The 26246-nt window shown below is 38.5% G+C and overlaps 2 protein-coding genes across 2 annotated transcripts in view; both read left to right on the top strand.

Moving 5' to 3' along the window:
* TMEM106B (transmembrane protein 106B) overlaps window positions 1-4696 on the top strand; it is a 30980-nt gene extending 26284 nt beyond the window's left edge. Inside the window, exon 9 of the mRNA XM_026077868.1 lies at window positions 4538-4696. Coding sequence (XP_025933653.1) covers window positions 4538-4584 — 47 coding nt within the window. The 3' untranslated portion in view covers window positions 4585-4696. The remainder of the gene's footprint in view (window positions 1-4537) is intronic.
* LOC112971939 (von Willebrand factor D and EGF domain-containing protein-like) overlaps window positions 4627-26246 on the top strand; it is a 30276-nt gene continuing 8656 nt past the window's right edge. The window contains exons 1-2 of the mRNA XM_026077870.1: window positions 4627-4648; window positions 5409-5525. Of these exons, the coding sequence (XP_025933655.1) occupies window positions 5459-5525 (67 nt within the window). The 5' untranslated portion in view covers window positions 4627-4648; window positions 5409-5458. The remainder of the gene's footprint in view (window positions 4649-5408; window positions 5526-26246) is intronic.

Genomic DNA, 26246 nt, shown 5'->3' with positions numbered 1-26246 from the left:
AGAATTCAGTAGGTTTGGATTGTTCCTAAACCTTAAACTGTGCAAGCTCACTGTCAGTGGGAGGGAAGGGTGCTGGCACATTTATCAATATCACTACAATTATGTTAACATGAACATTGCAAAATCAAATATTTTAAACAGAGCAGAGATCCTTACATGGAGTACTCAATTCCAGCTTGTGGATTAAAAGTGTTTTTAAAATTGTTATTGGTAAAAACAATAACTGTGGACTCTGTCCCAGGGGCACTTATGCTATCACTGAGGCAGCTCAAAGATTTCATGACTTATGCATGTTTCCTTTAACATGTCAGAATGCTAGCTTTAAATATATATTGTGTTCCAGATTACAGAGTACTAATATATACCACTTAAGACTACAAAGGTGATGGAATGAATAATGGATTTCAAAGAAATGAGTGGAAAGTTTTGTAAATATAGCTCTTCTAGCAACAGTATTTCATGCTGCATACCTTTGGGAAACAYACTGAAAACAGTTTTGCCTTGTGCAAATGTATCTATTTTTGTATCAGTTTCTGACCCTATTCTCTACTAACTGTCTTCATCAGTATTTAAAAATATATAAAATAACTGCAGAATACTTAATCTTGAAGATACTTTTTGCTGCTACCAGGGAATAGRATATAGAGCTTAGGTGTTCATATTTTTGTGAGTTTTACTGTACCTTTGTTGTCAGTGAATTAATTTAGTACATTGGCAAACCTGCCCCAAATTCAGTCTCTAAAATATGCCTGGGAGAATCACTTATTTCGTGGACATGTCTCTCTGTGAAGTTCTTACTACACTCACATAGTAGACTTGAGGTTTACATCTAGTAATCTAAAATCACACGTGTTGCTTGATGGTTTGAACCCAATGTTAGAAGACAAATTCCTGAATTAATTCCCTGGATCTAAAATTGTAATTTTCAAGGAGTGAACTGCCTTACCTAGTTTGAAAATAGGTTTTCTTACCCATTTACTGCAGAGAGACTTCTTAAGGTATAACAATATCTGCAAGATGTGTATGTTAAAGATCACAATTAAGGCAAGGCAGACTTTTAAAAGTAATTTTGTACCTGTTATCTGTACCAGTATACAGAAAAATGTTGCTTGCACCAGTATAGTAGCAGTTGCATCTATTAATGTTTCAGGCCTTCTTTGGGGGTTATGGGTAGTGTTAAACTTTTACAGCCTAAATAATACTGAGATGATGGTCATTTTGGCTGATTTGGACTTCTGCAGCTAAATTTCCATAGGCTCTGCTTACAGACAGTGGAGAGAAGCAGACATTTTGGAGGACTTTATTCATGTGATCAATATTGAATATCTACTGTAGACATTCAGCTTTGTAGTAAATGGCTATCTGGTCAATAAAAGTAGTCTGGGGTGACAGGGTTGACTTCAAATACCTGGGGAGGGGAAATTCATTGGGAGAGAGTGAATGCGTAATATGATATCAAATACAATGAGCGGACACTTTAATGTTTCGCACTTATGGCTGTAAGGCAGTGAGAAATGATACTAAGAGCATCTTATGCAATGTCACAGTCCATGCAACAAACAACCTGACTGAGGATTTTAGGCTGGAGAGGATGGGGTATTGCTTGAGCTTTTTCAGTCTCCTGAACTATTTAAATAATACTCTTCATAATATTTATTACCTAGCAGGGTAATCAGTGTGAAAAGCTATAGCCTTGATCTGTCAATGAAATGGGTTCTTGTTAAGCTTCAATAAATAAACTCTTGGATATAATTCTTATCTACTGTGTTTTAGAGTGATTTGGACAGCTTCTAGGTGCTATTAATATTGCAATACTAACTGATAGTAAGTGGATGGGATCTCAAATGCATTAATACTTCTGGATAATTGTGTGATACCTAAGTACAATTAACTATTATTAGAAGGCCAGAATTTCTCTGTCATGTCTTCAGAAAATTTGAATCTAGTTTGGCAGCGGTTATTGTGAGACTACAGCATTTATGGTCACACTGCTAGACACTGAGGCTGTGATCTGTGAGGAATTACTATGGTGCAGCAGGTTGGGGTGCTGCTTTTGGGTTTTGTGTTTTGTGTTTTGTGTTTTCATGGTGTGTTGTGTATTGGAGTGTTTTTCTTTTGTTGTTATTAATACCTGATCATTTCAATTAATTACCTAAGAGACTTAAACAGATGCATCTAAACTCCTGGGTTTTGGGTTCCTGCTGTGCTGCAGGGGAAATGCACCACAAATAGCACCATAGCTTTGCAGTGGTGGCTCCATTAGGGCAGCTGATCGATCAGGGAGGCTGTGTGAAGTGCGGAGGTGTGTGAGCAACTGCCAGGAGACATGAGCTGCGACTGTACAGAAGATGAGTCTGAATCTGACCCAGATCTCATCTGAAGTGCCAAGAAGAGCAATTGGTTTATTCTGGAGCTAGATGAGATGATAGGTGATTGAGCCTGTGTGTGTGTACATGCGCAGGCTTTCCTGTGCGGGCTGCTGATCCATTGCATTTGCAGGCTGTGCAAGGCTGTGAGTACTGTGCTGAGAACTAATGGCCAGAAAACTTATTAGAATAATACTGTTCAAAAATCAAGCACTTTGGGAGTCTGTCATTTGAAGGCTGAACACTACTTTTCATTTTTCTCTGGGACTATTCCTTACCTGAGGTAAACAAACTTTGCTCTGAARAATCGATTCAAACTGCAGCGATGCTAAATACTGCTGCCATCAAGTGTGGCTAGAGCTGACTTTACAAGTGATGGTGGCAGAGAAAGTGTAGATTTTTTTTTTTTTTCTTCTAGTCATCACTGCTTATTAGTGCTAGAACTTCAACTTGAGATCAATGAATATTTTCGCTGAATAGCACTGAGTATCTCGGGAGGGGGAGGGGGAAGAAAAAAAATAGCAAATATTGACTGGCAAAGCATAGTCACAATTCATGAAAGACCTGAATATGCAAGTACATACAGTGTCACTGAAATAATAATTTTCTATAAACAAACAAAAACCTAACTCACTTCAGAGTTAATGTTGCCATTGTAATAAGGTGTTAAGTGTTTTGCTAAACTCCTCTGGGCAAACAAAATATCAGCTATAGACTCACTCATGCACACAGTATCCCAATGGAAACTACAGGAAGGAAGGAAAAGGCACTGTAGTGCTTCTAATAATTTCTACTGAGATGCTGGATTATGCTGACAAGGTGGAACAGTGTGTGTATGTGTGGTGTGTTGTGTATGTGTTTTTTTTTTTTTGTTTTTTGTTTATATTCCTTGGAAAGCTAATGACACTTGTGGCTGTATAGTATTTTTAGAAATCAAAAATGAAAATAAAAAGTATGTATATGTCTGACCCAACTTCTGGCTTCTGTGTCTTATTCTTGGCCAAAAATATTACTACTTATTTACAGATTTAAATGTTCTACTTTTACATTTGGCAGGTAGTAATAGGAAAAAATACAACCTGGAAAAATTAAATAATGCAAATAATCACTGCCAATGACTGACTAAACTAACTGACTAGAAAACTGAGAAGTAAAATGATCTCCTGCATAACAGTAACAACAGAATGTAAGTGTTAGAAGTAGGAATTATAAAGTAGATGCAAAAATCAACTGTACAGCTTTGTTTAGCAAAGCAGTTGGTCTAATTCTCCGTTCACATTTCAACTGTGGATTTATTTTTTGATATTTTTTCCATAGAAAGACTCATGTAATTCTTTTCAGTTACAAATCCCTGGATGTTTTCCTTTGTCAACCTAATCATTTAATTAGAAGTATAAAACAAATGATTTTAAGTCACTTTGCTTTTCTCATGCATAGCACATTTAAGATTTCATTAGCAGGACCTTCAATTTTTCAATCATTTAAATAAAGCTAAAAAGTCAATTATGATAATTGTAATAGAATTTCAAGCAATTGGGTACAAAGATGCGTAACCTTTGTCCATGGGGGGGGGGAATAATTGTTCGCCTCCCAAATTCTATCAAAAAATAGAAAATAATGAGCATACTAGGGAAGCAGTGCCCTGTATTTGGAAAATGTGTTTTGGACAGTTCAAAGCTTAAAGCAATCCCAAACTGTATGATTTTATCTGAAAAATTGTTTGATATTCACTAAGTTCTTTAAGTGCTGTTTTACTGGTGCACTGCAAAACTCAGTCCAACACAATTTTCAGACACTCATCTGGCTTTTGTCACTGTAATATCTTGCTCTTTCATTTATGGGCTTATTTATCCTTTATTTTTTCCCGTATGTAGACGCTTATGTATTACTGCTCAAATGCCTAAGGCTTAGCATAAAATTATCAGTGCTGGGCAAAAGTTAGTGTTCCTGGAAATATTTAGGTTTTATTTGGAAGCAGGAAGAAAAGTAGAAATTTTCTGGGAAGCAGAATTCTGATAATATATTGATAATTTGGAAATAAATTGTGATCCCTGAGCAGGGGCCTGAGACCATCCTCAGAGGACGGTGTAAGGGAGCCGAGGCAGGCAGGGCCCCTCGGCTGCCTTGCAGGAAGGCTCAGGAGCTCACACGGGAACTGCTCTGCCTTTCAGTGGATGTTCAAGGAAGTATCTTATCATCCAAGTTTCACATTTCCTGATGAGCAGTGGATATGGCACAAGGCTGAATGTGATGGCTACTGCTTGTTACCAGATTACTTAGAGGTACTGAGCTTGCAGCAGTTGACCACTTTTTGTTGGTTTTTGGTTGGGGGTTGGTGGTGCGGGGTGTTTTTTGTTTTTTTTAAGTAGACAAACCAATGAGACTAGATGCTAAGTCTCTACATCACTGAAGAATAAGGATACCAGCAGTCTTGATATTCTGGCAACTTACTCCTGTAGATTTTATTTCTCTTTATTTAGTATGTAAGCATGCATTGTAATTTTGAGCTCYAGTGGCTCCTGTAAAACTATGTATGCACGTACATAAACACACATTTAGTTACTAAGCACTGAAAACTCATGGTAGAAGCAGCTCATTAATATGTATCGGTAGCTTATGGATTATTTTGGGTTTTGCTGATGAATAAACTATTAGGCTTTAATATTTCATTATTTAGATTATATTTTTGCATGTGATCTGAATCTAGCTTAGGAAATAATTACTGTATAATGACTGCGTGTGCCTTCTGTGTAATATACTTATGGTCCTGACAGATTTTTCAAAAGACACATGGGACTTGTTTGTTAACAGGCCCAGGAGGCATGTCATGATCATAAATAAGGACTGTATCAACCTGTATTATCTCTAGAGTGATGTTCCCTCTGGAAAACTGGTGACTGGGGAAAAAAAATTGCTAATGGCCCCATCTGAACTGATATACGGGTGGAAGTTTTCATATGACAGCATAACAAGCTAAAACTGAATTTTGATATATGTCATCTCTCGTTAGTGAATTGCTGTCCAAATAATTTTCCAATGTAGGTTATTCTACAGCCTTTCCCACTTTTCTCTCATCTCATTCCTGGCTAGGAATGGTGCAGTACCTGCTCATGACACATATGATGGAAGTATCTGACTTGGACTGTATCTGGAAGCATAGTAAGTAAAATCACAATAATGCCTGGGGGAGAAAACTGGATACGTCAGCTGGAGGATGCTGGAAATACTCTTTCTAGTATAAGTGTCACTTGAGATAAATTAAAAGTGAACAATAAAGTTGACATTTATGTAAGTAACCCATGTATTTTCCTGGGACATCCAGAAGAAAACTTCGCTTGTGTCCATATATGAAATTCATCTTACAGTATAGCAGGCCTTACTCCTTCACATGCAGGTAGACTTTTGTGCCTACTTTACAAAGATCAAGAACCTGACAGTTTTGGATGAGCAGCAATGACTATACAGGCACGCAGTTAGAGCAACACTATGATGTAGGAAAGAGCAAACATAAAGGATATCTGGGTTCTGGGAATTAATACTTGATATCCACAAAGCACATTTCTCCTGCAAGTTTGTAAAATGAGATTTGAAAAAAGATGTTTCTAATCTCCTGGTTCACCTGTGTGCTGTGGTGTTTTCTGACAGAGCAGTTGCATGACTGGTTTTCTTGCATTAAACATATGTCATTTCCAGGGAAAACATTTCTATATTTTGCTGGCAGAAAATTGCTTAAAACATTCTGCTTCCCCTATTGTGTCTGTTTCCATTTATTCTTGCAAATATATATGCCTGTGCATATATTCAAAATACACATTATACACAAGATTGTGGATGGATCTGCAACAGCAAACAACTACACAATATCATTTCAATAATATGCATGAATGATTTTTGTTAACAAAACTTATTCCTTGCATCTCTGGCAAACGTGTAGCATTCAGTCAGAAATACCCTTTTGGGTCACATTTTGCAAACACCTGGTTAAACAACAGATAGAGAATAAAATGTTCATGGCTTTACTACAAACTAACTATGGAGTACATCCAAGCCTCAATATAGTCAATGGAAAGACTTCCACTGAAGTGGGGTTTTGGAGTAGACCATATTTCAATTTAAGAAATTCTTTTTGTTACAATTAACGCTTTTAATCTTAAGATAACTTTTAGAGAAAATGACTAGTTTTATGAGGTTTATAACACCTTTTGACCAAAGATCTGAAAAAACTTTATGTAAAATTACTGCTGAAAGTTTTTAGTATAATTTAAATAGGAAAAAAGTTGCTCTTTTGATGCCAAAATGAACATGGCAGATTAGATAAATCTGCTTATTTAAATTTTTGTTTTAGGCAATCTTCATAACTCTGCTAATGATTTTAATATGATCTGGAAAAGCTGACAGCTGTAGGGCTGCAATAATATTTGTTTTCTGTTCAGAAGCCGCTCAGAGCTGGAACTGGGGAGGAAGGAGATCCTCCTATGTCCTTTTTTAAAAAGAGATGCTGCTTGAGCTAAGTTACCCCCAGAGGTTGTAATGTAATGTGAAGTACTGTCTGGCCACTCAGACCCATTCCATTTGGTCTTTTACTGGATGTCACAGTCCTGTTGGACAATTTGAAAAAAGCCCTTAGCTTTGCAGTTGTTTGAAGGACTTTCAAGCCTGCTCCTCCAGTGAACCTGTCAGTCARCTATAGCACTGCACCATTGGAAAGAGGGGGACTGAAGGAAAGGGCATGCTRTAGCGTGTTTTCAGAGTGGCCATTCAGCTTCAGGTGCACACAGCACCCATCAGGAGTGTCTTAAGATACATCTTATAATGCTTTGTACTGAATTCCTGAGCATCCATGGCTTTTTGCATGCTTCTGCTACCTCTGTGGGGTGGTGCTGGGGACACACGCTCCTACGTACCATGTGTCCAGAGTGTGGGAAAGGCCCTCAAGCCCTTCCCCGGGAGACTGCTGTACTCAGCGTAACAAACCCCACTTGTCAGGTCCTGTCAGTTTGGGGATTTGATGTCCATGGAGAGATGTTATTCATTTGTTTAATAAATCTTAATTCCATTCCTGGATTCAAGGCAGTGACTTTATGCATGTGTTAGCTCACTTAAACATGCACACTCACATTCTAATACCCTTGGGTCATTGAACATTTACCTGGAAAAACATACGTATGCTTAATATGCTGTTAATATTTGATCAGATTTCTTAGTAAGATTTCTACAAAGCTGATGTTCAGGAACCTGGAGAAAAGGCAAATGATTAAAAGAAAAATCCTGAAATGACAACCCTTGTAAACGGGATTATTTTCTTTATTTGTAGACCTCCCAAGTGAATTAGGTTTGCGCACTATTAGATACAGTGGGGAAAATACTGTAGAGAACATATCATTCTTTGTCATGTACCTGCATTTTCATAAAAGGCAAATGACCTAGATTTATGGGGGCTCATTCTGAGGATACAATTCCCACTCTATTTTATGTTGTTAATAGTATATGCTTGGATGGGATGATAGTGTCCCATCATAAATTCAAGCCTTCAAGCAAGTTCTGACAAATTGTAAATGTAATTTCATTTCTTTAGAAGGAAAAACAAAGATGTTTCTTCGGCTAAGAGTCTGTAGAGATCCATTGTTCTATCACATAGGTTCTACCCCTTCATTTGGCTGTCTTTATGCCGTGTGCTATCTACAACCAGCTTAAGTTGAACCAACAGTTCAGCTAGTGTTGTTTGTATATATGTGTCAATGGGCTTTGTTTTTCCTCAAGTCTCTTGCTGAATTTTCTAAAAGTTACTTTTCCTGTTGTTATGCTTCCAAAACCATGACTGAACTGGGAACTAACATTACAAAAGACCTGCTATCATCTTTAGTTCCTGACTGTACAGATATACTTTGCACAAAGCTTCATCTGAACTGTTGACCCATGGAATAGCATTTTAAATCTAGCCAGTGTTTGGATTTAAAAAAAAGATTGCTATTTTTAATTTAGTGGAAACTCAGCTGCATACAGCTGACAGATGGCAACAATGAAGGTTTTCTCATGTGAACCAGCTTATATGTCATGATAGTGACAACACTGACAGAATTTAAGATATCCTCTTTCTTAGTCCTGCCTTCAGCCTCTCTGGCCACAGATTTCTCCAGACAAGTCTTGGCCATGGAGTTAAGCTTAACGTGCAAGTTGAACTGCCACACTTGTTAACACCTTCCGGTAAGAAATGAGTTTGTTCTGTCTCAGGTTTCTCACGACTTGTCATGTTTTCTSTAGGACTGCTTGGAGTCACACTACAGACACTGTGAACATTTCACTGCTCGGCTCGTGGGCTCTGCATGAGGCGCACAGTCTCTGCAAAAGGAATTGCAGTGAGATCAACCCATCCCTGAGGCCTCCCCAGCAACTGTGCTCCCTATGTTAAGGTCAGCAACTGGCCAGGGCTGTGCCCAGCTCCCCAGTTCTTCCCCATGGGAAGCTGTCTAGACAACTGTGTTTATCCTTTTGCAGAAAGACATTTACCTTGCAGTTCCTCTGTGCCATAATGACCATACCATTTCTTTCGTGTTCCCCATTGCTGCTCCTAGAATATTATATATTCTGATGGCTAAAACAGCACTGAAATATTGGTTTTAGTGTTTATAGTTCAGATTAAAGGATGTGGTTCTGATAAGACATCTGTTGTGCAAACCACTTCTGTTTAATCAGAATGCCGTGCCCATATTCTCCTAATCTCTTCTAACTCTCATGGCAAAAATAATTGAACCAGCAATCTCAGAAACATATGCTCATATCAGAATATTTATGTCACTGACTAATTTTGGGTTTATCTCTTAGAAGGCTGCTGGTTTGCAAATCTAGGCACCCCTCTTTCTCCTTCCTTTAAAACTTCTGTCAGGAACTTTCTGTTTTCCATCTTTTTTAAAAAACAATAATTACTCTGTCACAAAAATAAATCAGAAAATCCGTTAAATTATTTAGCAGTGGGACATATACAGATTTGTATCTCCAAGGCCATTTCTATGTAGATTCTTCAGTCTTCCATAAGAAGAGYGTTATTTCCTACAGCGAGGGCTCTTTTCAGATCTCCCTCTTTTATACAACATTGATTTGTGTATAACTTGTAAAAACCGGACATATCAGATGACTTTTCCCTCCTTCTTATGTTTGGTTGATGTCGTGGGTTCAGGGGCAATAGGCAGGTTGAGGTCAGACAGACAGGAGCAGAAAGAGTGTATACATAATCCTTGTTTCTCTAGAACTGAACTAAAAGCCAATAGCCCCTGCTTTATCAACATCATACTGTATTAGTTTCCTTCTCCCATGGCTTTGATTCACATGATGTGGAAGCGGAGAAGCCTTGAAAAGCCCCCGCAGAACTCCTTTCAAAGCGAGGCCCTGCTTTATCTCCCTTTCCCCGCCGCAGCCCAGCCTCACAACCTCCCCTCTCTTTTGTGATCTCACATGTGAGCAGCGTGACAGACCCTAGCATGCAAGGTCCTAAATCAGGAAAAGGAGCCTTCTCACTGAGCTTTAAACACCTGAGCAAGAAGTGCAGCAGCTGAAGAGCATGAAGCAGAAGTCAAGTGAATGAGTACCATGTGAATGTGTGAAACTTGACAATCTCTCTGCACTGTGCCCCACAGGTGCAGGACATGATAATAAAGGGGGCATAAATGAACACACTTATTCTTGAGATACATAGAGATCTTTAATTAGAGTTTGTGTGACTTTGATGAACCTGATTTGGACTTCATTTCTGGAACTGGCTTCACCACTGAGTCACTATACGTTAGCGGAGAAGGGTGGTACGAACAAGCTCCAGCAGCAGGGATCTGCGTTCTAGACCTGCCTCCACCTGTGCCTCAAGACTAACCAGCAAAGTTATTTGTTCTCTCTGTATTTCAGTCTTCCCATGCATGAAACAGGGAGAGGCAAGGGTGAACTTTTAGCCACCTTGCCTGGACACTTGTGAAGAGCCTAATGTAAATGCAACATGGGACCAACCTTTCTTCTCCAGTGCCCCAATCAACTTGTCTCTCGTGAAAACTGCTGAAACTCCTGTTCTCTTTATGAATTTTTGGAGCTGCAGAGCACAAAATATTGTTAACGACATCATTTACGAGAGCAGACAGTCATACGAATAAACACAATTAAAGTTCATCTGTATTTGTCACCATAGTTTGGAAGCATCTATGTGCTGTACTAGTTTTAGCTCTTAAATGAGGAGGAGACTGGCATTTTGCCAGACTGGGGGAGGAAAGGGGAAGGTAGAGCATCAAAAACTGCCAGGATATGAAATCTTTTTCTCTGCCTTCGAGATGTGTTATCAGCAACGGAAAGTAGGGAAACAAACATTGCAACTGTGCAAGGAGCATGATTAGTGACCCACAAAATATTTATTTTGGAATGGTTGCACATCCTGCTGGTTTCAGCAAACCTGAGCTTCCGACCTGCTTTGCATGCCCCACTGTAGCAAGGTGGCCCCAGGGAGACAGCTCTCAGCTCTTGGGGTCATGTCACTGGGCATCTCACCACAGAGCCTCACTGCAATGCCCTATGGTTTTCCTTTCTTTATCCCAGCTCTGCTTCCACTAAACATATGTCACCGCTGGTCATAGCTGCAGCGGTTGAAGCCTACTCCTCTGTGCAGATCACATGAAGTGGAATTAAGCTGGTCCTGGCATTGCTTATCTTCTCTGGCCTTTGTAGCAGAAATACCAGCAGCTTGTCATTCACCCGAAGGGGAAGATGCCATGGAAGAGGGACTGCTTGCTGTCTTCACTGTGAGACTGCCCGGAGCACCACTTCATGGTGTAACAAGGAGAAGGTGATCGAGACCTGTGGACGTAGTATTGGCATTGGGCTTTGCCTCTGCTCCCAGTTCTGTGGCTTCTGCCTTCTCAGGGTTGGAAGAAAAAAGGAGATACCTGGTCTCTTTTTCCTGTTCCATGACAGAATTATAGTTTGTGAAGAGGAGAATGAGAAGGGCCCTCAACTCCTGAAGGGCTCTTACCTCATGGAAAGAGTCTGGTGACTGCCCAAGTGCAAAGCGTTTGTCTGTATTTTTCAATCACTTATGCAGACATATGGGTTTCAAACTGTTCCTGTTGCTGAAAGGCTTCACTTATTACTTCACAAAAATGTGGAGTCCTAATTTCTGGTTTTATCTGAAGACCATTTCAAACATGGGTCCTTTAGGAAAAGGAAATGAAAGTTGCTTCAACAGCTTTTTGTATGACCATGCTTCAGCTTTGTGAATCCCTAGTTTTCATTCAGGAAAGCATGTTCGTGTCACAAATGGATAAAAACTACAAGGGTTCATTCAGGAATGTAACATCCATTTAATTGATCTATTCACAAATCACAAAATAAAAGACAAGATTTATTAGGCTTTGACATATGGATTAAGTACGCTCCTTTTGTTTCTAGATGACATTTTGCTCCTCTCAAATTTAGTTAAAAATGTAATAGCCTCTCAATTGAGCACAGATTCACAAACCTCCTTTGTCCCTTCTTGGTCATCCATTGACCCTTTGTAAAGCCTAACAAGGAATCACAGTCTTAATGGATCGCCTCACTATGCTGTGGAGTAAGAAAAAAAAGGAATATCATGAATTACTTATAAAGTTCACTGAGATACAGCCACTGACAAAAAGACTAATGACTAGCTCCTAGGCTGAACTACTTTTTTCTTCACATTGACTTTCATTACCAAGCTGCAAAGGTGTAAATGGGCTGAAAGTGTTTCCTGTATTTGTAGAAAGATGGAAAAGCCATCAAGTAATGTGGGACATTCACATTTTTCATGGCATCATGTTTTATTTTTAAGTTCAAAAATATCAGCTGCTTCAGAAGAAACCCACAGTCTCCCTAAAACACGAAAGATACTGCCTGCTTCCTCCTCAGCCTTCAAGCCACAGTTCCCGGACCAGTTCTGAATCATTGGAATAAGGGAAAAAAAACACCAGGAGATGGTTAATCAGGTCTCATCTTCATTTTAGTATTAAAAGGGGAACACTAAGTAGGTTCCTTGGGATGTGTGGGTGAGGTTCAGTGCTGCACCTTTGAAGGAACATAATTTGCACCCAAGGGAAAGTGGGCTATGGAGGCCTTAAGGCATATATGTGCTTTCCCAAGTCTGTACTATGCTAGGGGTGAAGCAGTCCTGAGTGAAATGTAATCAGATTTCTAGAATATGCCATACCCTCTTGCTGCTGCTTGGAGAGTGCTGTAGAATTACAAGTACTCTGTATTTCTGCAGCATCAGGAGTTGCTAGGTGTATTAGTAGCTATGAACTACACCAACCAAACCATGGAACACGAACAAACAAAAACATTATTCATTTCCCTGTTTTAAATTTCACCAGACACAACCCCCCCACTATTTCCCCAATTTTCATGTGTCTAATTTTCTTGCATATCCTTTAAGATAGCCAAGTCCCTCAGGCTAAGACAGCTGCTTACGTGGTGCAGACCTGTGGGCTATAACGCTGAAGAGCTCTGTGTGAAACGTCCTCCCAGGGTGACAGAGCGCTCATGGTGACTGCTCAGTGTGGTTGGTGGTCTCACCTCCTCTGGCATGTTTCCCTTGCCTCCTTGCAAGGATGTTATGTGTGACAGTATCAAAGGCCTTACAAAAGTCACAGGGCCAGTAAGGATGTGATCCTAAAGTTAAAATGGTAGTGACAGGCACGATAAATCTTGTTCCTCTACAGTTAACGATGGGAAACTTCTGTTTTCTAATCTTGCTCTCAGGTTAGCATGGCTCTTTCATTATATCATGCCAACTTAGAACAAATAAGGACAAGGTGTGTGTTGTGTTCAGCCCTCTCCTATGTAGTCAAGGGGAGGTGTAGCCATTTCACAGACACTATCGATGTTCAGGGTTAATGCCTCGGTTTCTGCTGGGTTCCTAAACAGCAAAGGAGGGCTTTAATCACTGATCAAGGGACAGCTCTCTGTCTCCTTCCTAGCACCCTTCCCTCTTGCTTTTGGTACAACAGCTACCTGTGCAATCTACAGAAGTTGTACATTTTCCTGACTGAAACTTCATTGTATTGAAGGTTGTTCTCAATAGAGCTAGGCCAAAGAATTTTTAGTTCTTGCTCTTTAACTGTTTATCAGGGTAGGGTTACTTTTTTGCATGTGGAGAGCTGTGGGAAATGTAGGATTTTCAGATGAGTGTTCTCATCTACTCTGACTTCTACTGTAATCCATGCCTTCAAGTTTATTGGATTATTTCATGCACAGCTCTAAATCTTTTGCTTAATTAACATCATATCTTTTAGAAACAGGAGCAATGTTGCTCTGTTCATTGGGTCAGATGCTCCACCTTTAAACTCTCTCTATATACTGCCTGGGTAGGGGCTTTGCCTAGGACTGCACTTTCTAGGCATCATAGCCTATGATTATTAACAACCAGATTTTGTTTGGCTTTATTTTACCTGGAAGAAGGCCTCCAAAAAATCTGACAAGAAGATATTCAAGAAAAAAAAATTACAGTAAAAGTGAGGTGCAAAATTCTACCTGTGAAGTTAATTAGCAACTGAAATAATTTGCCAAGGGAAAAGCAGGTTTTTCCATCTCTTGGAGCACTAAAGGTGAGTGATGATGTAACAGGTTTTTTTTATAGAGTTGAACTTCTGAGGAAATGGGAAAATGTATTTTCATAGCTTAAAAGTAATTTAACCTGTCCCTATTTTACCATCTGATCCTCTTAATTTAGTATGGCTTGTAATCAGCTCCTGCTGGCTTCATTCAGAGGTGTTTGTGGAGAGGCAATCACTAACCACTGCTCACTTGGCACTGGTAGATGGAAAGGCTTGAAGCTCTCAGGTCTGCTCTAGGTGTGAGTGGGGCCAAACAAACTACTCTACTGAGATCAGAAGGATGAATTTCACTCTATGACATGTACTTGTTGCATATATTAAAGGTGAATCCAAGTTTGGCTGTTTGCTTCAGGAAAGTTGTACAGACTTATTCTGTGAAACAGTAAGTACTATTGATGTGGGGGGGGTTTGTTAATGGTGTATATTTTAAACTGARCCAGAGGTTGCACCAGAATTTCTTTCTCAACAATTAGCAGGATTGCACTCAAACCAAAATCTAGAACATTTTCTTTTCAGCTGTTTTTGGAATAAGTAAGAAAGTTCTTTGAAAAGTATCCATTTCGTTTACAGTTTACTTTAAATTAGACTCCTGGGTAGGAGTGGTAGCCTGCCTTTGTCTTTGGTGAGACACACGCTAAGATTCTCTAAATCGGTGAATAATAGAAAATATAGTTAGAAAACAATGTAAAGCTCTATGTGAATTAGATATATGTGTGAATGCTGAGATGCATGCAATTTAGAGATCCAGTTACTGCCACCAAAAAGGTATTAAATTGACATTATTCCCAGCTGTCTTGGTTATAAACAGTTGTCACAATGTTTTGCTTTGTTTTCTCTTTTCTCTACTTTTTACCCATACTGAATCTGCTGGGAAAACTCTTTTTTATTTGTTTGCTTTTTAACTACTATTGTCTGCATTGATGACTTGTCCCCAATAAAACATGGGACAGTTGATTAATATTGTAAGTAGCAATTTGTGTTCTTCTGTGAAGGACTCTAATCTGTGCTGTTTATACATTAGGCTGCAGATTGTAAACATGATTTTAGGTGAAAAGCATAAGTAGAATATGTGTTACTGTGAGAATGCACTGGGAATTGAGAGGAGGGGCAGACAGTCCAGCAGGGCTTTCCTCCTGCCTTTCTTACTGAGTTTATAACCAGTAGAGCAGAGGTCCCTCATTCTTCATCGATCTAGAGGACTCCCTCTCTTTCCCAAATCATGTCAAACCATGGAGTCCTTCTCAGATTGTCATGGTAATAAAGAAAAATGTACTTTGAACATTTTTCCTACTATCTAATTTGAAATAGATCAACAGAAGTAGAATATTTTTAGCTTAAAAAAAGAAAATTGAGAATATTGCCTCAATGATATTAAAGTGAATATCCATATGGATGCTACATTTAATATAAATTATTCCAAATAGTTCTCTATTAGTCTGCTGTAGCACTTTCTCTAGCACTTTTTGTCATATTAAACTTTTAACTTTAATATTCTATCAAACATTTAGGCATCTGAAATGCTGAGCAATAATTTCTTGACAACATAATGTAGAGTTAGTACTTTACGCATCTAAATGAATCCAGTATTGTGCCTATATATTTAAAGATAAAAATATTATTATACTATCTGATATATAATTACCTGCTGGCTGCCATTTCACTGAATTAAAAGGCTCTTTTGGCCAGAGATGCACCAGAACTGGGAACTTTCTCTGTTCCCAAATCCCGATACGGTGGTATAGTGGATGACAATGAATCCGCTTGGCCTTGGTCATTGAGCAGATGCACCCTACAGAACATTAGGGGAATGACAGGACTGTAGGGCTGTATCTAGGCTAGGACATTAAAAGCAACCAGGTCCATTGTCTGGCAAAGAGACCAACAGGCCCCTACATTAGTAAACTGTCTTACCCTACAAAACAATGTGGTTAAGTACAAACCACCTGCTGGAAGTGGTCCTCGGGGCATCTGAACTTTGCAAGCTTGCTTATAGAGCCAAAAGCAGGCCACAGATCATGTGGAGAACTTACCAACATGGAATTTACTAATTTCCCAGTCCCCAGCACTATTTAATTCAGAAATACAAGTTTAGCATGATCTTCTAGATCAGGATGCTGGTCAGAGCTCACTGCTCCCTATCTGGAAGGAGCTGTGAGGAGAAAGGGAGACAACACGGGGCCTGTTCTCCTCTGATTACAGGGCTGGGTCTTGCTCGGGGAGCCTATCCCTCTGATTTTACTCTTGCAAATGGAAATAAAAAAGGGAAGGGTGAATTTCAGTTGGTTTTAATTTTGTCTTATTCCAAGCATGTTAAATGAAACCTTCATTCTTCTTCACAAAACAGAATAAAACCCCCCTGCTAGCCCTGTTCACACCATTACTGTGGTTATGATAATATGGAGCTGTATTTCAGAATTCAAGACTATAAGTTGATCACAAGAAATAAGTCACAAGACACAAGGCTTGTTTCTAAATTGTATTTTTTGTCTATTTTGGACAGCATATTATAAGCTCTTTGGATTTAGTAGTTTGAAAATACCTCTTAATTACACTGTAGAAGTTTAATTGTTGCCAAGTAATTCTAGTACCCACATTGCTGGATGTGAACAGAACCTAAGGAAACTGATGACTGTAGTGACAATGAAGAATAATTATACTTCTGGCCAGCAAATAATTTAGTACATCAGGGGGAGGGGAACCAACCTCCTGGGGGAAAGACAGCTAGTCACCATTAGCAAGTAAATGGCAGGAAGTCATACTTCACAGGGAACTAGAATAACATGAATGACATGGTGAAACAAAAGCTAATAACTGTGCAGCCATTCTCCTGGAGGCAAGTAATTGAGAGACATGGGAGGCAGTTTTAGGAATGTCAAAAAATATGTTGTTATTGGGTATTTGATGGGACTTGTCAAAAAGCCACAGTCAGCTAAAAGCTAAGACACATGTTCAATAGATATATCTGTAGAAACTTGGACAATATTTCACAAATGTAGAGCTAATGCTCAGGGATAACATACACAAGGAAGACATTTAGGAGTTTACACTCGAGTTTAGCTCTATTGTATACATAAACTGTGAATAGCACAGATCTGAAAGCTCACCAAGTCCCAGTGAGACAATGTGATGTACTATATGGGCTATTCAGTTTGCAACTTCATCTTCCTCTATTGCAAATCCATAGCAGCCAATACTGAATGCTAGACTTGCAAAAGAGACAAAAAATCTTACTGTCTCATAATAACTCCTTCCATTCACTGTGCTAGACTGCATTGTGTATTGACTTCCACTTTCTGCTCACTTATAGATAATAGCAGTGGAGGGAAAATACACATGAATACGGTGTTATTTCATGGAGGTGTGCTTAGGAAATATATTTTTTTCTTTTTTCAGACCAATATTAGAATATTTTTAGTCTTACTATGAAATAGGACAAAAACAAACAAACACCCCCCAAAACCCCAAGCTTTTACAATTGCGATTTTCACAACTTTCCTTATTTTGCTGCTGCTTCAAAATCAGTCTTACTTGGTTTTGACTGTGTGCTGSTTGTTTTACATCTATGATTACGTCCACTGCCTTTATCACAAAGAAAGTGAATTACAAAAGTTACAGATATACCTAGTAATAGCAGTGTTAGCCTATTATTAGCTAGTACATAGCTARTAGTACTGTATTTGCACTGTGTAGATTTCAATGGGTTGATTTGGTGTGGTTGAAATGATTGGTATATGGCTTTGACTGTGCTACTTAAGAGAACCTTATGTCCTTCTTTCCTTCTCCCAGACTGGACTGGCAGGGAGCCACTGGTGTTTTTTCTTTGTATTATAGGAAATGTTTCCCTCTTAGGCTTATTTGGCTTATCTAAGTTTTCACTAAGAAAATTCCTAGTTAAGGTAAGCAGCTATGGTTTTGGCAGTCTTGCGTATCTTCTGCCTCCCCTCTGAGGAGCAATGTACTTCTCTTCAGCCCATCTGCTCCTCAGAGTGCCCTGAGAAAGCAAGTGAGATGGAAAGACGTATGATGTGCAGAAAAGAGCACGGCTGTTTTGTCACCTTTGTGCTTGCAAATACGTATTGCTTTGCAGTTGCAGGGCAGCCTTATTTTAAGTTACCAGGGGCAGTAGGATACCAAGTTTATCAAGGCAAGTGACTAATTTTAGAAGTGCTAGCAGAGAGCAGAAACAGAAAGTTTTCTTCTTTATTTCATAAACCATGCTGGCTGTTTTAGCTCATAAATTAATGTCAGTATAAAGCATGAAAATATCAGCCCTGAAAGAATTAAATCAATTACCTTCTAACAATGATTTTTCTTAAAATAGCACCCTTCATCTGTCTATGTTAACAGGCCATTTTTATGATATCTTTGTTGAGCAACATTTGACATCTTCTGCTGAAGTATTTTTGTAAACTGCTATAGTCAACCAATATAGGGTCTTAAAACAGAACCATATGTCTCCAAATATGAACAACTAAATATGAGAGAGGAATGTGGCAAAACTGCATATGATATGATACCTTGTGAAATATTTTACTGCTAAATATTATCAATGGCATGTTTGTTACTAGTTGTCACTGCGGTGAAATACAATTATTGATTAGAAATGACTTTTATAAATTGAATCTCCTGCTACTGGGCATAATTCTAAAGGGGGAGGAGTACTATAATCTGACATAATTAATTAAGTCATATTTATGTTGTTTGTATCCATTTTGCCTTAGAAAAATTTCGAAGACCCTTAATGAAAGTCTGACAAAAAAACTATGTTAAAAAGGAGAAGGCCTGTTCTGGCATTCTGTAGCCTTCTCATTTAAGGCTAAGGAGATGCTAAGTAATGCAGGACTGGCCATTTCATTACAGAAACCAGTAAAAATGAAAGATATCAACATTAATGTTAACAATTGCATAGAGGAAGTCTTACAATCTGTTCGTAGTATTAAGGCTGGCTTTCAGATTTTAATTTTTTTTAATTTTTTTTGTTCTCTTTTCTTAAGATGTGACATAGTGCATATGTTCAGTCTACCTATAAATCCGCAGCTAGCAACATTAAATTTGGAAGCAAAAAGCCATCTCTCAGATAAGTAGTGTGAGCTAGAGTCTAAAGTCTTAAGCAGCTGGGCTTTCATTAAGCTCGTTTTCATCAAGTGTATTCAGTCAAATTTACGCAGTCAACATTTTGTCTTGAATTCTCCGAAACATTCTTCACTGAGCTTCTTTACAGCGTGTTTTAAGCCAGAGAGGTGTGCTCTGCACTCCTCTGTGCAGTACCTAAGTATTATATATGTAGTACAACATTCATTACGCTGTAGTTAGGACCAGCATATACAACATGCGCTCAGTGAAGCATTGCCTGTGTGCTTGTACGCATCTCAGAATCATCGAGGTAGAGCAGAGCTCCCTGATGGGATTACCCTGTGCTACAGGGCACGTTTCACCTGATGACCTCTGAGTTTTGCTCAAATCTCACTATGGTTGACAGTTGGGTGCAGAACGACACCATTTTTATTTACATTTGATTGCCAGTTGTGGTGGTCAGGACATTGAAACTTTGACTGCCAGTTTTGTCAGTGCTGTATTTAAATTGACTCTGAATAATTAGGTGAWACAATGAGAAACAGTGAGCGTCCTCAAGCTGTGCTTGTGACTCAACTATAACTTGTAACTGTTGTTTTGCAACAGGGAGGAAAGCAGCTTTCCCACACAGCCACAGCCTGAGAAAGTAACTAGATTACTTTAGCTAATTTTGACATTTTTTAATCTAAGGGATTGAATTCATAATACTTGCAGATGTGACAACTAAGGTGACAAATGGAGATTATCTTTATGTTTTGGAAATCTGAGTTTTAGGATTTTTGGACTGGCATTGTGTTAGAATGYGAGGTAGCCTTAGTCTCTGTTTCTCATGTACAGGTGTTTGGAGGTGTGCATATGTGTATAAAGTTGTTGTTTTACATTTATAGAAAGTGAAATTAATAACAGTATTACCTATCTTAAGAGCTCAAAAGACAGACACAAGAAAAACTACTTAAAAAATTAAATATKATTTTTTAAGAAGTTAGAATCTTATCTGCTTGAGTTTTCTAGGATCACATTTTTAAGCTCTTTTTCATAGCTATTAGGGATTAGAAATGTTTTTAGAACTAAAGCTGAGATTCAGACCTACTCACAGGATTCCAGAATCTGAAAAAAGTCTGTGAAAATCCTTCACAAACTGGCAATGCTGTAAATATACAAATATGATAGTTACTATTGAACACAAGGTGGTAAATCTTCATAGTACGGATGGAAGCATCTGCCAGGATTAGTGCCTCTCAAAGGGTTAAGTTTAAGTGGAAGCATAGAATATAAATGGCAGATTTGACAGCTGAACTGATCTACTGGAGATGGGCTATTTAAACAGACAGATGACTATAACAAAGATGCTCCTTTTTTCTGCAAATTTTAAAATTTCCTGTATTCCTGGACATGTTCATTTCCTCCACCTGTTATCCACATAATACATGAGTCGGAGGGTCTGCTGATCAAATTGGAGTCTGTCTGCCAAATAATGCTTTTAGTGTGCTTGTGCATTTGTGATTCTGGAGCCCGTAAAGTCACTAATTTTATATTATAGTCAAGAAGCCACGTTTCAATTCCACAGTTTCACCAYGCTATTGTACTAATGGCATTCATCTGGTCATGTAGATCATTACTTTCATGTTAATTTATTTTCATTAAAACTTAAGCCTGTTTTCACTTTTTTTTTTCCTTGCCTGACATGAATTTTAATTCAAATTCAACCCGTTTATCCTGTTGTTAAGGCTTTAGGTTAGTAACTCTTACTTTTTAACTTTCTTGGACCCAGATTCCAGCTCCATCCAAATCAGATGTGTGATCCCTCAATGTGATCATATCTATGTGGTTTAGAAAAATGATGTCTACAGGTGGCTATTAAAATAAATAATTTTCTTCTTTAGAAATTAAAAAAAAAAAAGCCAGGTTATAGTTTAATATTCATTTACTGGACAGACTTGCAAAGATCACACAAAGATATGTTTGTATTAGATATGCTGTCATGATTTGAAATTTGGATGAAAAAATGAATATGACGTATGCTCCAGTTTTGCTGCTATTTCTAAATGTGCATTGCCTAACAACTCTTTCTGCTGCCCCACCATTTGTAAAAATTTGTGTTATTTAATTCTCCCTCAGGAGCAAGTCAATTGTGAGCACAATTAGCACAATCAGGCAACATTTATAATGAACTTTAAACTTGTAAAGTGGTGCTAGACTTTTAAGTATTATTTACTATTTATTTGAGTTACTACTTTCTTTACTCAGAGGCAGATTAGAGATATTATGACCTAACAAACATAAGAAATGTCATGAAAAACACAGAAATATGTATAAAAYCAAATTTTCTAACCATCAGCTGCCAAACTAAAGTCTTCTCTGTTTGTGGACAGTAAAGAACTGATTGTACTTTTTTTTTTTTTTTTTTTTTTTTTTTTTTTTTTTAATATGAGGAAGCATTCACAGTGCTGATGTATTGAATGAATTCCAGCATGGGTAATTATGTCCTACCATATCTAAATATCAATTAGACGTGGTCTTTTTAAATTCATTTCCTGTTCCACATTGCTGGGTTGTGTTGCTGTGCACTGTTGAACAGTAGCCACATTCACCCTAAAGTTGGCAACACTTTTATGGCAGACAAAGTCATTTCTTTATGTCCCAAGGATGAGTCTATGGATACACCCCAGACACTGGCTTTGCTTTGGAGCAGTTTGAGTGGGGTTATTTTGGCTCACAACAGCACAAGTGTGCATGTGTGGATTCTGGTACATTGACAACGATATAAAAATAAAATGATTAAGAATGTTTGATGCTTGCTGTAGTACAACTGCTGAATGTAAAGCTGAATCCTGTAAAGCAGAGATTTAACTACTGGAACAATGTAAAATTCACTGCTTGATCCTGAAAAACCCCCCACATATTAAAAGTGAGTTCACCAGGATGGATTGTGTGAATATGGACTTTCCACTTTTCCATTTACAGAACATTAGGACCATGGTATTTATACTGCGTTCAGTGCTGTGGTATCAGAGTTTTCCTCAATAGTTGCAACAAGCTCTATTAGTTTATTCTTTTCATTGTTTATTATGCCAAATATAATAAAAGACAAGATTCAGTGACCAAAAAAAATGGTTTATTTATGAGGGACATAGCTGAGAGCCCATGAGTAGTGAGGAAATCAAATTCTTTTCTTTTGCTTGCAAGCCCACTTCAGCAACTCAGCAGGGTGTAGTACATAAAAAAAAAAAAAAAAAAAAAAAAAGCAGGGGGGGCAGGGGGGAGGATGATAGAAGAACTCTTTCTCAATTTGGATGGCACTGCAAGATACTGAGTGCTTTAAAAACCACACTAAAGCAAAGTTCAAGGTACCTTGCAACTTGCAAAATCATTTCCTTTACTAGCGGGGATGTAGGGCCAGATACCAGAGTTGAAGGCAATAGGTAAATTTCCTAGTGATTTTCATGGAAGTTGGGTATGATACTTAAGTGTTTAGGATTCTCTGTTCATCTGGACTTCAGTCCTTAGGAGTCATTTTGGTATATGAATCACAGATTTTGTTCCCACTGAACCTGGTGGGTATGTAGTCTGCTCAGAGTCTTTCAGATGGTGCTTAGGATGTTTACAGAACTGGGCTGATCTAAGTTCTATGCTATCAGTAGAAAACTCTTTCTCATTAAAAAGAGACTGCCCTCAGCTGTTAAAAAGAGTTAAATCAGGCAATATTTGTGTTAAAATTCGGTCCAACAAGGAATTAGGGTTGTAGATCAAAGCTAGGCTGTTTGCTAGGGAGTAACACAGATGTCGATCATTTTGCTCAGTAATCTTTTAATGGGTAAAACAAACATCATTTCTTTTCTTGTCATGTAATTTACACTACCTCTCACCCCAGTAGATCTACTCGATTAATGAGCTAATGCCATTTTATTAGATTTTTGTGCATCACCACCATGCGAGTACCCTCTAAAACCTCCTGTCCTGCTTTCTAGGTTTACCATCTTCTTACGAATCAGTACTTCTGAGAGCAGGTTGTGCCACATTATGGTTGGCAAAATATTAAAATCCTGTGGCATGTGAAGTTCTAAGCTTGTATTTCTTGAATACTTTTCAGGCTGTAATGAAATAGAAGTCTTTGAAATAGGCAGGAGACACATTCACACACTCCAGGATCAGTCACTAGGCCAGAAGTGGGGTACTGTCATGAAGCTGTGGGAGAGCCCCCTCCTTGGACTTGCTCTGCCTTACACAGAGCAGAATCCCAAATTCCAGGTGAGCATCCTTATTTCCACAATATATTGCCAAGGGTCTAAACTCAGATTATAGTGCAGGTTTCACCTCTCCCCTGTCATCTTCTCCAGAATGGAGAGCAGTGCCATCAAGAGGCTATTAAATACTGCTATCTATGATACAGGTAGCCAGTATAAGGAAAGGATGTTGACACTCCTTTCTCCCCTATTTGAATAGGCAAGCGATTAGCCTGTGAATGTCCTAGTTCTAAAACTGCTTTATTTTGTTTTTATTTTCACACTGTCTCAAATACAACAATTTGAACCTAAATGAATGAATGAGGATTTTCTTTCTGTCTTTAATTCTTTACTTAGCAATATCCATTAACTATCCTCTTTTTTTTTATCAGACTGCTTTTAAGACATCTTTGATGCACAGAAGCATTTCTGTTTTCAGTGAGAACCTCTGTTAACATGACACAAACCCTTTAAAATGCAGAAGTGCACTCAGCAAATTTGATAAGCCCTGAGATGGATTTAGATGCACAACGATGGTGAAGCAGCCTAATCCCTCCTACAGAAGATAATGTTTAAACAAATTTATTTCATTCAATGAAACACCTGGGCAACCTTATTTAATATAGTCTTTGCATTTAATTAGCTCCACTGAAGGGACACTTGCCATATTTCAAACTATGATTATTTTCTTTTGTATTAATTATTTTAAGATCCTCAAAGGAAGCCTGGAGAGAATAATAAAATAACAAAAACCCAGCTCTTAATTAACCTGAGGCACCAGAAGTCATCTTTTTGAGAACAGGAAAGATGGCATATGGAGCTGAAGATAGACAGTAGTTTAAAAAACAGACTCTCCACATGAATAATGAAGATTAGCTGTTAAAACCTGAAAAGAATTCTGTATGAAGGAATTGTTGCAAGGCATTAATATCAGAAAGACACGCTTATACATTAAACTGTCATTTAGAGGAAAAAAACAAAAAAAGAAAGAAAAATAATTTAGTAAAGGACTCATTATTGGCAAAATTATTGGCAGACATCAAGGAACTGTAAAATTATTATGTACCCTGAGAACAATATAGTCCAGCTTCAGTTTGGCAGCTCTCTGTTGCTCTCCTTTTGCTCTTTGTAGGGTTGGCATAAACCAAGCTATTCCTTTTGGGGAGAACTTCTTCCCCCAAAAATCTCTAGCAAGCAATTCCAGCAAGAGTGCTCTCACTGCACAATCCAACTACCCTTGCACTTGCAAGAGGGAATACTGGATATGAAAGTAGGAGACCCTGTTCTCCTTACCACAGCTGGAACTGCAATATGAACAGGACTTGGACATTTTTATTCTAGATAGCAAATCTGTGCAAGAAAGTAAATCACTGTTTGTTTGTTYGCTTGTTTTTCATTTTCAGCATCAATACTACATGAAAGGATATGTGCAACTTGGGGTTGCACAGGATGAATGTAATTGCATTGGTATCATATAAAAGCTTCTGCTATAGTTGCTTAGGTACAAGCAAGAGGAGAATTGTGCCCATTTTAGGTAATTTAGCATTGCACTTCCAGAATTTTCTTGCTTAATCATATAATGTGATGATTAAGAGGTTACCTTCCTCCTTTAAAGGCTAAATAGAGTCTTGCAAAGATCACATTACATGTACCTTAATCTTTACAAAAAGCCAGATAGTACCCTTTTACTAATAGTAACAGATTTACCATGTATTTTAATCCCTGTAGGAACTGTATGTTCTACCCTGTGCAAGTATAAAAAGGGATCAAAGCTAGTTTTCTGCCTGAAAAACTATTTTTGCCTCTTATTCCTTCAAGCAATTATGCAATCTTTAATTTCCAGTTAAAGAGAATTCAGATATTAGATCGTGCTACTGCTTCATCTACACAACAAATTAAGATTTGTTTCATGCCACTTGGAAAACTAATTCCAAGTCAAATCTTGCTGTTTCATTAAAGTTATTTTTTCTCCTAGTTTTGCAAGTAGCATGACGTTTATTTCACTCTTCTGTAGGAAATTTGTGTATTTACTATCCTTTTATCACTATTAGTCAATAAGACTCATCTGAAAAAACTCCGTTGGGCTCTGTCTTGGCACTGAAAGTGTGAGCTTGTTCTGGGAGATATTTCAAATTGTCATTTGAAATTCATCATAAAAGATGGGTTATAATGAGGGGAAAATGTTTTATGATAATCTATTTTTGTGTTCTTGCAAGTGAAGATATTTTCACGTTTGAACGGAACTGTATTGCTATTTTATTTGCCATACAGTTTTATTCAAAAAGTACATTTCCAGAGCAGGCAAAGTGGGTGAGGAGGCAGCACAAAACTCGCACTATTTCAGTTTTCCCATTTGCACAGCAGCAACGAGGACACCCTGTTTAGTGTCAATATTCGGTGCGGATTACAAAGCCGTTTGATACTTCACTCCTCTTTCTCAAATCGCCTTTCAAATACTGTGTCACAATATTCACATCTGATTCTTAGAGTGACTTTAAATTGAAGTGAAGGGAAAGTAGAGACCTGGAGAGATCGCAAAGCCAGGCCGATCAGCTAAAATGCACAAGCCACGGGTAAGATCTACCCCCGTCACTGTGAAAATGGGCGGAAAGGTGAGTAAAAGCAGGGCCTGGGGGAGAGACCAGATCTTGCGCTGAGATGGCCTCACGCGACTTGCGCGTGCGGTTCACTCCCGCTAAATGCCTACCTAGCGGTCCCCCATCGTTAAACTCCTTATGCTGTGACTGTGCATCTTGCTTTCTCAAAAAAAAAATATATTTTTGCAGTTAGCACTGGTCGCCTGTATTCACAATTCCCGGGTGAAATTCTGCGGCCAGCTCTATGCTTTTAATACCCCTGCCTTTAAAAATAAAAATAAAGCCGGCATGAACCCATCGACCCGCGAGCCCCGGTGGCCCCCGGCAGCGCCTTGCTGCCGCGGAGGCCGGGCCGGGCCCGGGTCAGCGGCTCCCCCCGCGGCTGGCCGC

This window comes from Apteryx rowi, unplaced genomic scaffold (genome assembly GCF_003343035.1).
Source record: "Apteryx rowi isolate R43461 unplaced genomic scaffold, aptRow1 scaffold_465, whole genome shotgun sequence".
In the NCBI taxonomy this organism is placed as follows: Eukaryota; Metazoa; Chordata; class Aves; order Apterygiformes; family Apterygidae; genus Apteryx; species Apteryx rowi.
Note: the sequence above shows the minus strand (reverse complement) of the source record. Positions and strands in the feature narration are given on the sequence as shown.